The sequence below is a fragment of the Bos indicus x Bos taurus genome, chromosome 7 (genome assembly GCF_003369695.1).
Source record: "Bos indicus x Bos taurus breed Angus x Brahman F1 hybrid chromosome 7, Bos_hybrid_MaternalHap_v2.0, whole genome shotgun sequence".
NCBI lineage: Eukaryota > Metazoa > Chordata > Mammalia > Artiodactyla > Bovidae > Bos > Bos indicus x Bos taurus.
This window is the reverse complement of record NC_040082.1, coordinates 14849722-14865111: the sequence shown is the minus strand read 5'-3', so window position 1 is coordinate 14865111 and position 15390 is coordinate 14849722. Positions and strand designations below refer to the sequence as shown.

At 38.3% G+C, this 15390-nt stretch overlaps 1 protein-coding gene across 1 annotated transcript in view; it reads right to left on the bottom strand.

Moving 5' to 3' along the window:
• PCSK1 (proprotein convertase subtilisin/kexin type 1) overlaps positions 1-4141 on the bottom strand; it is a 46163-nt gene extending 42022 nt beyond the window's left edge. The window contains exons 1-2 of the mRNA XM_027545568.1: positions 3720-4141; positions 483-587 (exon numbers count right to left, since the gene is read on the bottom strand). Of these exons, the coding sequence (XP_027401369.1) occupies positions 483-587; positions 3720-3899 (285 nt within the window). The 5' untranslated portion in view covers positions 3900-4141. The remainder of the gene's footprint in view (positions 1-482; positions 588-3719) is intronic.
• Positions 4142-15390: the final 11249 nt, after the last annotated feature.

The window sequence follows — 15390 nt, the reverse complement described above, 5'->3', positions numbered from 1 at the left end:
ACCAAATCAGATAGAAACAGCAGAATGCATTTTCAGATAACACTGAAATGTTACTAAGAATGGAGTTTCTGCATTATATTTGTTTGGCATCATCACATTGAATATCAAAATGCTTGGTACATAGATAGCCATATAATAAAAGGCTGTTCATTGATTGTATTGTCAAACAGTTCATTAGTGCTGCCACTTGATTCTCAGGATTCATTTTCATGCTCTTAGAATGAATTTGTGAACTGATATTATATAGTTCATATGTGTGTGTGTGTGTGTGTATGTATATACACACATATACTGTAGTCAACCAATTAGATTCAGTTATTATTATGTGCATTTATAACCCTATGGAAATGATAAGAAACACTACAGATAAATAATTGTGAAAACAAGAAAAAAGAATAATATTCACTTTTGTTCTTGTTAGCAAGCACAAAGAAAGCAGATAAGTCAGGTTACTGGCTTGAAGACAAATGCACAATACTTACACGATCATCATCAGACAATCTCTTAGTGATGTGAAGGGCACTCCTTCGAGACCTCTGAGGATGGTTTCTGTGTTTGAATAAGTAGTGATTTTCAAGTGATCCAATCTATAAAAGGAAAAATTAAAATAAAAATCCTCTTTCCAAAATAAGTGTGTATAGGTCAGATTAAAACCCAGCTAACTTGCAAACAGGCAATTTTTATTAAGTCCATTTCTTGTATTTGAAGGTAACCTTTTTCTTGATGAGGAAGACACTGTTAGAAGCCTTCCCTTTCTTCTTAGTCTGTTCAGTGAGATGAGCTTCCCAATATTATCATTTGGGGTCACAGCATTCTTAAGGGCTGATGATGCTTCTGTCTTTTATATTTCAGAGAAACCACATTTTCTTTTCTAGGTGATGTTATGTAGATAGACATTTCTAAAAAGTATATTCACTTTACAAAATGTATCCTGTCAGAGAACGATACTGTGTAGAAAGCAGGAGAACTCTTTTGTACTATATATGTGTAGTGCTGCACTCAGCTAGAACAATTTGTTGTTATAAAATACAGTGATTGAATCCATAGTGATGATTGTTATAAGCTACTAGTAATGACTACTTGATTTTCCAGTAGTTCAAAGCTTTGAGCAAGAAGTCAGCATGCTACATTTAGCACAGGTATTCCACTTTAGAGTGTGTAAATTTCTCTAGATGACTATCAATACATTTGGTATCAATACAAATGGTCCAATTTAGAGCTAAGTTCATTATTCTTTTAAGATAATTTCCCTTTATTCCAAATAGTACTTAATTTGAACCTACTAAATTCTGTAGATGCCCTGCATTTTTTTTAAATTGAGACAAGCAATTGACAACAGGTTATTTCATAAGAATTACTTTCTTTAAATTGATGTTTCTCATCACCTAAAGACTTTTTTCATAGAGATGCTTAGGTCCTGCTCCAAGCCTGAATCTCTGGAAGTAAATCTGCTATAAGCTTTACGTGGAGTTGGGGGGAGAGAATAGTAGCCTTAAGAAAAGATCACCAGTGCTTAGCTCTGTTTCTGCTATCAATTGGTTTTGCCTTTTGTCACCTCCTACCTATCCTAGCTTTATTTTGAGGCCTTAAGAAGTTCAAGATGGTGATACATCTAAGTGTAAACAAAGGAAGAAATAAACAGAACCAGGAAAGCACCATCAGTCTTTTATAAGGAATTATTATTTTAAAAACATTTATTAGTAATGTCATTTAACTGGAAATATGTGTATGCAACTCTAGATAGGTTTTCCCACTCTTTTCTAAAGTTTCTTGTTACTATGCCACCCTTTCCTTGAAGATCCTACCAACAGTACTGATTTACTGTTATTTGTTTGTTTACTGGGACTTGTGATTTTAAAAAGCAGTTCCCACAATGAATGGTCTGGGTTTGGATGAATGTCTGAGGCTAATAGGTGAGAAAAGGAAGAGGGAGTTATTTTTTGCTCTCTCCTCCAGTCTCCTTCCACACAGTTACCAATGCTATTTAGCTTTAGTCCAAAGGATTAAGTTCCCAGGGTTTTTTTCCCTTCATAGGACACACAAGATGTCCATGGTGCCCACAGTACCCACCAGTATAGTTCTACCCACTACTCACTCTCTTTTTAGACTCCAAGAATTCCTTGCAGTTTCCTGACTTCTAAATAAGTCACTTTCTTTGTATCTCCCTGGTTTCCCACAAGCCGTTTTCTATGCCTTGGGTGCCTTCCCCAATCTCATCGTGTTCCCACCTTTGACTCTTCTTCTTAAACCCTGTGCAAATGTTTCCTCCTTGGATTGTCTTCTTTCCCCTCTTCCCAATTCCCTTCCATCTTCAGTCTTTCAATCAAGACTCCAGGAACAGTTTCTGTTGCTATACCAATTACTTGCAATTGCAATCATTTATTTTTTAATCAGTCTCTAGACTCTTGGTTTCCTGAAGGTTTCTTTTCCTCCTATTATTCCTTAGCCCCCAACGCGGAGCCTAGCACAGAATAAGGACTTGGCAAAAGCAAAACTATTGGTCTGCTACTGGTACACAGAGAAGAGAAGTCAATATGGGCATTGACTTTCGTGCTGGGCATTTCAGGCAGTTTGGCTCATAAAGTTGGAGCATGAAGCCTCTGGCAAGGAAAGGCACATTCTCCAGAGGATTTGAATCTATGGAATCGCAACGCCCACACCGATTACTCATCCCTGACTTCAACTACATCTCTACCACCACCTCTAGAAAAAACGCGCCAAAATGTTTTACAACTCCCTTCTCCCTCATTTCAGTGAACAACTTACAAGGCAAGAAATAAGGGCTTGATTCTGAGCCAAGGGAAGTGAAAGCTTCCATGAGAACTCACAGCCCCCTACACAATGGCTCAATGCCCATACCCCCCAGCTATTTATTAACCCAGTCCTCACTTGAGCAGGCAACAGTTCCTTCCCCACCCCCCGCATCCCCCCAAATGGAAACCCCTGGGAAGCTAAAACACATTTGGCTGAGGAACAAGAAAGAAATCCTTTCCCCACCGTCACTTCAGCAGCCTGACCCTTCAGGGGAACTGACCGGGCAAAGTTATGAGGCTCGGACTTTGCAAGTTTCCAGTGAGAGTCCGGTGCTTGCAGTAGAGGGCTGGAGAGTTGGTCCCATGCCTCTCACCCACCTCATCTACCACTCCGAACCCCCCAGCCCCAGGTTGTGAGTCGAGGCCACTGGCACTCTCCAGAGAGAGATGAGCCGTGGGCGTATCTGAGAAGGCTGCAGCCAACATCTCCAAGCCTACTTGGCCCCTTGCAGCAGGACTTGGATCTGATGCTGCCATATTGAAAAGAAGGAAACAGCCGGCTCCTGACGCAGACCTGCTGAGACCCAGGGGGACAGAGCGCACTGCCTCTCCCTGCCCTGGCGCTGGTTGGTACAAGCCTGCATGCATCTCAAGTTGCGTGAACGACAGTTGAGGGATTTTTCTTCCAAACCGCGCGGGAAACGGATTTCAGTTCCAGGAAGGACAACAGCCAAGACTAAGCTGTACCCAGCTGCGGCGGCTGGGTTCTGCCTGGCTGCGCCCAGCCCAAGCAATAAATAATGCAAGGCTTCTGCAAGCGCGCCAGGGGCGAGAGCCGGAAAAGCTCCTGCTCTTTGCCACTGGGCTCAGGAGAGTGCAATCTGGGACTACCACTTGAGAGATAGCGCTCCAGTCCCTCCAGTCCCTTCGGGCCCCAGAAAGTTTCTTGAAAGTGCAAACTCTTACCTGACCCAAAAGGTCATAGCCTAGCTCCTGGGCTATCGCCGAGGCTGCCTCAGGTCCCCCGGGGATCTCCGCCGCCCATTCATTCACAAACTGCCTCTTCGCTTTTACACTGTTCATTGCACACCAAGCGCAAAACAGAGAGAAAGCAGTACACTGCAGAGTCCAGGCTCTTCGCCCCATGGCTCTCACACCGGTTCGCACCCAAGTGGGGAGGGAGGGGAGCGAGACGCAAGCCAGAGAAGCCAGAAACGATCACCCCTTCCACTGCGAGGCTCGGGACCACTTTCGCCCCGGCTTGCTCTGCGATGAGATAAGAGACGCGCCGGAGACGCTGGGCGGTGGCGAGCGCTCAGTGCAGCGTTTCGGTCTCCCTGCCGAGTGGAGCCCCAGCCCTTCCGAGGAGGAATGGAAATGAGTGTTTACACGTCAAATCTACGAAAGCCATCTCTTGACGTCAGATCTACCTGGACTGAGATCTGGATGGTATTCCCGGCGGGGTGGAGAAGCTGCTAAAATAAGCAGCGAGGGATTAAGAAAAGGAAGAAACATTGGCTGGTATTGGTTAAGTCGGCTCCCTTTCTGACTGTAAATTTTGCAGCCGCGAGAAACACCTTCACTTCTCTTTGAGAAGTGCCCCCCATTTGAATATAACTACCAAGAATCAAAGACCTGGAGCGCAGAACACTTTCCTTCCCTTTTGTCCTTTTGTCCATTTTCTTGATCTATGCTTAATTATCTCCTGTGTTGGGGGAGGGAGAGAGGAGGATTTTTATGACGACCCTGTGGATATCAGCACCTGCTATGAAGAACAGGGCCTTTCAGTCTTTCAAATGGGACAGAGGCTGGGAAGGCAGAGACCAGAAGGGAAGCTTCTGATCTGATTTGCCCAGGAGAATGAGCACCTCTGGGAAGACAATGTTAAAGCAACATTTTAAAGAACATATTTTTAGCCATTCAAACCACCTTAGTTAACAAGTTTACATCCTTCTCTCCTCTGTTTCTTAACCTCAGTAAAACAATATCTAAAATTCTGTCTCAGATATTGCAGCACCCACTACCACCCACTTTACAGTCTTTATCAGAAAAAATGATTAATCACATTATTTTAAATTTTTATTTATTTTTATCATACAATTTTTAAAAAGTTTCCTTTATTTATTAACAAGGAAGTGTACCCAAGTAGTATTGTGTTGATTCAGAGAGAGGAAGAGTAGGTTTCATTAACTCTGAAATTTCCATTCTTCCTTCAGGAGACCTTTTCACTTTGGTGTTGAACTGAAACTGTGCCATTACTTTCCCGTAAGAGGCAGTTTCTTTTGGTGGAAGAGTGTTTTCTTATGGAAAGAGAATAAGAAGATGTCTAAATGGTCCTCTATCCCAGAAAAGGGAAGTGAGTACAGTGTACTGTGGATGAACCTTTTCTGATCCTGAGAAGCTGAGCCTGGTGGTAAATGCCAGGGTCTCTCTGCATTCAGCACCAAGGAGTGGACAGCGCCACCAGCACGGGTTGCCTGCGGGAGCTCCGCTTCTGAGTTCCAAGAATCGCCGTCCCCGCAAGAATCAAACTATTTCCTTTTGACTGGTACCACCCCCCTCTTTAAAAAGGAAAAACAGGAACTTGACCACAAGGGAGAAGTATGGTTAGGTCATAATCGTGACTAATTGCATTGGAATTCTCGGGAACACAATGCACTCAGCCCCAAAATAAAATTGCAGGGGATTCAAAGTCACCCGAGAAAGGTTTTTTCTTTCTTGTTTTTCTTTTTAAAGCTCCCAACCGCTGGGGGGCGCAGCCTATTCTAGAGAAAAGAGAAAAGGGTTAAGAGTGGGAGAAAGCATATGCGCTTGTGGAGAAAGGAAGCAAGAGATAACTCTTGACAGAAAGCAAATGAAATGGAGGCTTGATGGAGGATAAGGCTAGTACGGATTTTTCATTTGCCTCCATGTTTTCATAAATGTGGAGGAGATCAATAATTTCTTTAAATATAAAGCTTCTTAATGAGAACAAATGCCAATGTTAATAAACCATGTGATGCAGTTAAGTCTATTACAATAATGTAACTCTCACATGAGCTGCTGTAGAATGGACTCAGATTGATAGTTTTTCTGTTGGCACTGTAAATTCACATGTGTGAGTATTGATGGATAGGTGAGCTGTCTTTTCGTATCTCAGCTGAGTTGTGGACTCAAGCTCTCTAAGGTATTTCATTCTTACAGCAGACAGATGTTAACTGTGTGCTAGCAAAACAAGAGACATTTGTTGCAAATGTTTAATAATGGTAGGAATGGTTAGAGCAGGAACATGTTTGCCCTTATTATTCTTCAAGCAAATCAGTTGGCAGTTCAAGTAAATAATTAAGGAAGCCGGTATCTCATTAATGAATCATTTATCTTAAACGGAGCACCCAACGCACCTGGAATAAACATTCAGTTGATATACTTAAAAGTACAAACTAAATTCTCACAATAGAAACATAGTATCCCCATCCAAATATATATATATATATAGTAATTTATTTTGAAATTCTCTGAATTTTATCTGATGGACCTTAATTGCCACAGTTTCTGGGATGCAGAAAGGATGAATGTTTGCCAAGGCTAAGGGTGCAAATATAGAAGTAGGAGTCATCTTAAATTTGTCATATCAAGGGCTAACCCTGTCCTGCTATGAAGATCATAGTAATAACCTCCAAGCCCATCACTGTCATATTTTATATCATAAATTAGAAGTCCCAATTATCACCCTTAAGTTGGTTTTAATAGCATTTGATTCATCTGATTAATTTATGCAGGAAACAGGATAATTCAGAAACTGCAAAGGACTGTTTCTATTATGAATTATCAAGTCTCATGCCTTTCATGACTGCTCCCAGCTGCACAGTGATACAGTTAATCATTTATTAGGTTTTCTTGGAGGGTAGTGAGGTATTATAAACAGGAGGTAAAAGATGTTCAGAGATCTGTAGATCACCATATCTCTTTAGTATTAGAAAATAAAAACTTCAAACCTTTTGTTACAGTGAAATAAAGTAGATATACTAGAGTGTATAAAACCATGTACCCAATGATTTATCACAAAGTGAACACCATATAACCATTCAGGTCAAGAAAAAGAGTATTGCCAGCCCTTCAGAGTAATTTTTCAGTTTTTTTTTTCTTCAAGAAGCATAAGGGAAGAAGTGAGGAAATAACTTAGATCTAACATTTCCCAACTGTTATATAGACTTACATGTTTTCTTTGGGTAAATTTCCAGTTTTTTAAGGAATCACCACACTGTTCTCCATAGTGGCTGTACTAGTTTGCATTCCCACCAACGGTGTAAGAGGGTTCCCTTTTCTCCACACCCTTTCCAGCATTTATTGCTTGTAGACTTTTGGATTGCAGCCATTCTGACTGGCGTGAAATGGTACCTCATTGTGGTTTTGATTTGCATTTCTCTGATAATGAGTGATGTTGAGCATCTTTTCATGTGTTTGTTAGCCATCTGTATGTCTTCTTTGGAGAAATGTCTGTTTAGTTCTTTGGCCCATGTTTTGACTGGGTCATTTATTTTTCTGGAATTGAGCTGCAGGAGTTGCTTGTATATTTTTGAGATTAGTTGTTTGCCAGTTGCTTCATTTGCTATTATTTTCTCCCATTCTGAAGACTGTCTTTTCACCTTGCTTATAGTTTCCTTTGTTGTGCAGAAGCTTTTAATTTTAATTAGGTCCCATTTGTTTATTTTTGTTTTTATTTCCAATATTCTGGGAGGTGGGTCATAGAGGATCCTGCTGTGATTTATGTAGGAGAGTGTTTTGCCTATGTTTTCCTCTAGGAGTTTTATAGTTTCTGGTCTTATGTTTAGATCTTTAATCCATTTTGAGTTTATTGTTGTGTATGGTGTTAGAAAGTGTTCTAGTTTCATTCTTTTACAAGTGGTTGACCAGTTTTTCCAGCACCACTTGTTAAAGATATTATCTTTTCTCCATTGTATATTCTTGCCTCCTTTGTCAAAGATAAGGTATCCATAGGTGCATGGGTTTATGTCTGGGCTTTCTATTTTGTTCCATTGATCTATATTTCTGTCTTTGTGCCAGTACCATATTGTCTTGATGACTGTGGCTTTGTAGTAGAGCCTGAAGTCAGGCAGGTTGATTCCTCCAGTTCCATTCTTCTTTCTCAAGATTGCTTTGGCTATTCGAGGTTTTTTGTATTTCCATACAAATTGTGAAATTATTTGTTCTAGCTCTGTGAAAAATACCATTGGTAGCTTGATAGGGATTTCATTGAATCTATAGATTCCTTTGGGTAGTATACTCATTTTCACTATATTGATTCTTCCGATCCATGAACACGGTATATTTCTCCACCTATTTGTGTCCTCTTTGATTTCTTTCTTCAATGTTTTATAGTTTTCTATATCTAGGTCTTTTGTTTCTTTAGGTAGATATATTCCTAAGTATTTTATTCTTTTAATTGCAATGTTGAATGGAATTGTTTCCTTAATTTCTCTTCCTGTTTTCTCATTGTTAGTGTATAGGAATGCAAGGGATTTCTTTGTGTTGATTTCATATCCTTCAATTTTACTATATTCATTGATTAGCTCTAGTAATTTTCTGGTGGAGTCTTTAGGGTTTTCTATGTAGAGGATCATGTCATCTGCAAACAGTGAGAGTTTTACTTCTTCTTTTCCAATTTGGATTCCTTTTATTTCTTTTTCTGCTCTGATTGCTGTGGCCAAAACTTCCAAAACTATGTTGAATAGTAGTGGTGAGAGTGGGCACCCTTATCTTGTTCCTGACTTTAGGGGAAATGCTTTCAATTTTTCACCATTGAAGATAATGTTTGCTGTGGGTTTGTCATATATAGCTGTTATTATGTTGAGGTATGTTCTTTCTATTCCTGCTTTCTGGAGGGTTTTTTATATCATAAATGGATGTTGAATTTTGTCAAAGGCTTTCTCTGCATCTATTGAGATAATCATATGGTTTTTATTTTTCAATATGTTAATGTGGTGTATTACATTGATTGATTTGCAGATATTGAAGAATCTTTGCATCCCTGGGGTAAAGCCCATTTGGTCGTGATGTATGATCTTTTTAATATGTTGTTGGATTCTGATTGCTAGAATTTTGTTAAGGATTTTTGCATCTATGTTCATCAGTGATATTGGCCTGTAGTTTTCTTTTTTTATGGGATCTTTGTCAGGTTTTGGTATTAGGGTGATGGTGGCCTCATAGAATGAGTTTGGAAGTTTACCTTCCTCTTCAATTTTCTGAAAGAGTTTGAGCAGGATAGGTGTTAGCTCTTCTCTAAATTTTTGGTAGAATTCAGCTATGAAGCCATCTGGACCTGGGCTTTTGTTTGCTGGAAGATTTCTGATTACAGTTTCAATTTCCATGCTTGTGATGGGTCTGTTAAGGTTTTCTATTTCTTCCTGGTTCAGTTTTGGAAAGTTGTACTTTTCTAAGAATTTGTCCATTTCTTCCAAGTTGTCTATTTTATTGGCATATAATTGCTGATGGTAGTCTCTTATGATCCTTTGCATTTCTATGTTGTCTGTTGTGATCTCTCCATTTTCATTTCTAATTTTATTGATTTGATTTTTCTCCCTTTGTTTCTTGATGAGTCTGGCTAATGGTTTGCCAATTTTATTTATCTTCTCAAAGAACCTGCTTTTGGCTTTGTTAATTTTTGCTATGGTCTCTTTTGTTTCTTTTGCATTTATTTCTGCCCTAATTTTTAAGATTTCTTTCCTTCTACTAACCCTGGGGTTCTTCTGCCGTATGACCCAGCAGTCCCACTGCTGGGCATATACACCAAGGAAACCAGAATTGAAAGAGACACGTGTACCCCAATGTTCATCACAGCACTGTTTATAATAGCCAGGGCATGGAAGCAACCTAGATGTCCATCAGCAGATGAATGGATAAGAAAGCTGTGGTACATATACACAATGGAGTATTACTCAGCCATTAAAAAGAATACATTTGAATCAGTTCTAATGAGGTGGATGAAACTGGAACCTATTATACAGAGTGAAGTAAGCCAGAAAGGAAAACACCAATACAGTATACTAACACATATATATGGAATTTAGAAAGATGGCAAAAGAGACACAGATGTATAGAACAGTCGGTTGGAGTCTGTGGGAGAGGGAGAGGGTGGGATGATTTGGGAGAATGGCATTGAAACATGTATATTATCATATGTGAAATGAATCGCCAGTCCAGGTTTGATGCATGATACAGGATACTTGGGGCTGGTGCACTGGGATGACCCAGAGGGATGGGATGGGGAGGGAGATGGGAGGGGGGTTCAGGATGGGTTCAGCCATGGGGTACACCCATGGCTGATTCATGTCAATGTATGGCAAAACCAATACAATATTGTAAAGTAATTAGCTTCCAATTAAAATAAATGAATTTATATTTAAAAAAAGAAAAATAAAAAAATAGTAGCTATATACTAAGACAAGTATGTGATTAATTAGTCTGTACTTATACTAGAGATATTTGGTAATAGAACATATTATAGAGGGAAATATACCCATAGCAGTATTTTTTTCCCAAATAGAAAATTATAATATTTGCATGACACATGGGGTAAGCTGGAAGACATTTGGGAATATCTGTACAGCACTTACTAAAGCTATTTTTTGCATTTTTAAAAATGTGATACAGTTTTGACAAGAAAATACAATATAATATTTGGAGCAATATACTAAAATTGAATATGCTGCTGCTGCTAAGTTGCTTCAGTAGTGTCCGACTCTGTGTGACCCCGTAGACGGCAGCTCACCAGGCTTCCTATCCCTGGGATTCTCCAGGCAAGAACACTGGAGTAGGTTGCCATTTCCTTCTCCAATGCATGAAAGTGAAAAGTGAAAGGGAAGTCGCTCAGTCGTGTCTGACTCTAGCGACCCCATGGACTGCAGCCTACCAGGCTCCTCTGTCCATGGGATTTTCTAGGCAAAAGTACTGGAGTGGGGTGCCACTGCCTTCTCCAAAAATTGAATATAGATAACATTAAATTAAGAACTATAAATATACTTCCACCAATGTAACCATTTAATCTCAGATTTTATGCTTGAAAGCCTATATCATTTCTAATCAAAACATTCCAGTGTCAGTCTTTTTTAATTGTTTATGGCTACTGTCAATGAAAAAACAATTTTGTAGAAGAGAATAAAATTTTGAAACAACTTTTACAATCATTAAAAATTTGCAACATTTGATCTTAAATATAGCAATTCTTCCTTTTAGCTCCTTGCTAAATTTACCTTAGGAATTTCATAAGAGGTTGCTGTAAATTTAGAATTCACCTAAATTTTATAAAGCATTACAAAATCATTTTTCTATATTGAAAAATACATGTGCCTTTTAGAAATGTTACAATGAACCTACTTTGCCACAAATGGATAAAGGTATTTAATGCATGGGAAGACTGACATTGGTGCCATTGCCTAAAGATATACCTGCCAAAAGCTTCTTTCTCATCGTCTAACCTCCCATGGCCAAATTTTGGTGGGGATGGTATGCTAATTAACCACTTAGGACATGAACTTCTCCAACAGATCCATAGTTCCTTCTCCTAAGATAAAAACTGGCGTACTTGCAGCACAAAGGTGATAGCAAGACAGACACCCAGCTTGGTTGAGCTCACTCTCTTGAGGCCAGGCCAATGAGTGCTAGGTGTCACTAATCATGATTGACTAATTGCCGACCTGGTTGAATCTTCTCCCCAGGAGCCCAGGATCAGGCTGCTTGCATGGCCCTCCCAAAGGATGAAAAGACCAAATATCTTGAGGCACATCTATAATCCTACAGGCTAGGAAGTTCTATCTACAGGAATGAAGGTAAGAGGATAATAAAGCAAAGTCTGTACACTGAAAGGCTCCAGAGTGGATAAGTAATTATAAAGGACTTATTGAGTGAACTGGACAAAGTATTGAATTTAATACAAAGTTGAATTATTAAAATTGAAGAAATGAGTGTTATTAATTCCAATTATTGAACATGACTTGTCACTTCCAGTGAAAGTAGGTAATTAAATGTAGTCATATGCAAATATTTATTAATATTTCTTTTTTTACTTTAGAATGGGGTCCTTAAAAATTTGCATTTACTGAGAAAGTTTTGAATTCTAGGCAATGCTCCTGCTTCCTCTGTGCTCTCAAACACTACCATTTTCGTATGGAAAACACAGAATATAATTGCTTTTGCTGTTCCTGAAGTGTATTTTTTTTTTTTTTTTTAGTGAAAATTATAGACTGTCAGTATCAAAAAGTAACCTTAACAGTTATCTGGTTCCTTGCTTCTCAGAGTGTGGTTCACATACTACATGATAGGCATCACTTTGGAGCTTTTTAGAAATTCATTTAGTCTATCACCCCCAACCCCAACACTACTGAATCAGAACTGGCTTTTCTAATGAGTCCATGTTGATTCATATACAATTAAAGTTTGAGAAGCATTGATCTAGTTAACACGTTCTTAAATATATGAAACTCCTAAGGAATATTCCTTTTCACCATTGAGAATGACATTAACTATGGGTTTGTCATACATGACCTTTTTTGTGTTAGGATAAGTTTCCTCTATTCTCACTTTCCAGAGAGCTTTTTATCATGAATCAGTATTGAATTTTGTCAAAAGCTTTTTGTGCATCTGTTGAGATGATCATATGGTTTTCATTCTTCACTTTGTTAATATGGTGTTTCACATTGATTGATTTGTGGATATTAAAGAATTCTTGCATCCCTGAAATAGATCCCACTCGATTGTGGTATATGATCCTTTTAGTGTATTGTTGGATTCAGTTCTGTTGAGTATTTTTGCGTCTATGTTCATCAGTGATATTGGCCTATAATTTTATTCTTTGTGTGTTATCTTTGGTTTTGGTATCAAGGTAATGGTGGCCTCATAGAATGAACTTGAGTGTTCCTTCCTCTGTGATTTTTGGAAGAGTTTCAGAAGGGTAGGTGTTAACTTTTCTCTAAATGTTTAATAGAATTCACCTGTGAAACTATCTTATCCTGGACTTCTGTTTGTTGGAAGTTTTAAAATCACTGTTTCAATTTCAGTACTTGGGATTGATCTGTTCATATTTTCTATTTCTTCCTGGTTCAGTCCTGGAAGGCTTTATCTTTTTTAAGAATTTGTCTATTTCTTTCAGGTTGCCCATCTTTTGGCATGTAGTTATTTGTAGTAGTCTCATGATTCTCTTAATTTCTGTAGTGTCAGCTGTAACTTCAAATTTTACAGACTTGAGTGGATAAAAAATACGTGGTGCAAATAAACAATGAAATATTTTTTACCTATAAAAATAAAATAACACCATGAGTCTAGAGATTATCATAATAAGTGAAGCAACTCAGAAAAAGACATGCAAGTGATATCACTCATGTGTGGACTCTAATAAACAAATAAAGATAAAAATGAACTTATTTACAAAACAGAAGCAGACTTACAGATAGCGAGAACAAACTTACGGTTACCAGAGTGGAAATGGAGGGGGTAAATCAGGAGCTTGAGATGAAGCAGCAAGGACCTACTGTGTAGCACAGGGCACTCTACTCAATACTCTGTGATAACCTATGTTAGAAAAGAATCTAAAAAAATAAACAAATGTGCATATATAACTGAGTCACTTCGCTGTACACCTGAAACTAACACAACATTGTAAATCAACTATATGCCAATAAAATTAGAAATTTTTAAAAAGGAATATTTCTATCAAATAGGTAATTCAGGGTCTCTCCCCAAACAGCCTATTCTTTGGTTTGGGTTAGCTCAAATGGTTACAAAACGTTTCCTTATAACGACATAAATCTTTGCTCAATGTTTTCCTCCAGTCATGCTAATTTTTCCCTACTGCACCACACTGGTAGGCATTAACCTTTTTTGTGTGTGTGACAGCTTTTCTGATTTGGAAGACAGATTTATTATGTCTTGTCTAAGTTTTCTTACTTTAGGTTAAACATTCTCAATCTGTTTTAATGATTTAGCATTCTGGTTACTCTTGTCTGAACAGGATCTTTCAAACATACTTTTAAAAATATGGCACCCAGAATTAAATGTAATATAGTCAGCCAAACCTGTGTTGATTAGAACAAGAATTTCACCTCTTTCTCGAAATTATCCGTCTGCCACGATAGCATAAAACTGAGTTAGGTTTACTTTTTCCTTGTTGAACAAATAATTTACAATAATCTCTATTTATAGTCACATGTGCTATTAAGCCACATTTCCACCCTGATTTGCAGTTTTTGTGTTCTTGTTATCTGTGTATATGGATGCAGGAGGTTTGCAATCTTGATTTTATCATCCATTGATTTGCTCTGAGCTTTATGGTGTATACAAATGAAGTCAGCTTTCTATTAGTAGCTTCGTTCAGGTTATTTATAAAAAGATTTAAGTTAGTTAATTTATTGAAAGAGAAAAGACATAACTACTAGAAACTTCCTTACAAGTTAATTTAATAATAGTATGCTTTAGAAGCAGTTTCAACTCTCCCTCACCAGTGACTATTCAAAAGAGTAACAGAAGACCTTGTTACATGTTATGTAGAAGTCTAGATATACAGTTTCTATAGGATTGACTCTCTCCATGTCATGCTGGGTGTCAGTGATCAAAATTTATTTTGTGAGTAATTCAAACCAAAACTTTAATACTTTGATCTGAAATTGATGATTGCCCATTGATCTAGTTCATAAAACTTACTTTCTTTGCATTCTTGGAACTGAGAATTTTTGACCAGCTCATCTTTCAGCACTGATCTTTATTCTGCCTTCTAATATTCCTCAGTGATCTTTGACGCTGGTTCAGGTGTCTCCCTTTTATAATGGATTTATTCTTCATTGACATTTACCTGTATTATCTGGCCCCTCCCCTTGAATTAGTCCCAGGTAGTATTGGTATACAACAAAAGGCATCTTGGATGAATCAAAATTATTTTGGTTTCAAAAGACAAAGAGCTGTGTCCTAACTAAAACCAGCTTAAGCACAAGAAGGGAAATATATTGGGTTATGTTATTAAAGCATGAAAAATGAAATATAGAACTGGCCCAAGAGACTGGAATCAGAGACTTAAATAGCTTTTATCAAGTGCCCTCCTCATCCCCGCTCTCATTTCTCAGCTTCTACATCTTCATAGTTCTCATTTCTCAGGCTTTTCCACAGGGCGACATATGTGACCATTGCCACTTCTGAGATCACAGCTTTTGAGTTCATAATATAAGGGGGGAAAGAGGATTTCCTTTCAGTCCTCAGTGTGAAAGTCCCAGAGCAAAACTATGCGTGCTAGGCTTCACTGATACGGATACCTTCACCCTGGGTCAGTGTGTTCTGATTGGCTGGATGTAGACCGTGTGACCGACACTGTATTTGAAAGTTTAAGGAGGGTATTAGCTTTAGTATGACTTGTAGGTACATCATCAGTTCAGTGTTTTCAGTAAGGAAAGAGCAATTCCCCAAAGAAAGGGTGAAGTGGAGGTTTGTATAATAAAGAAAGCAAAAGTGTTTAGAAACAAAAGGAAGTTCCCATAATAAAAAAAAGAAAAAAGTCTAGAAACATAAACAATCACCATGCCCTTCAGCAGACAGAAAGCAAGTAAAAAATAGTCATTGACAATCCATATTTTCCCATTCTGTGGTATTCTGTCTCCTGTGGTTCATGCATTTAAGCATT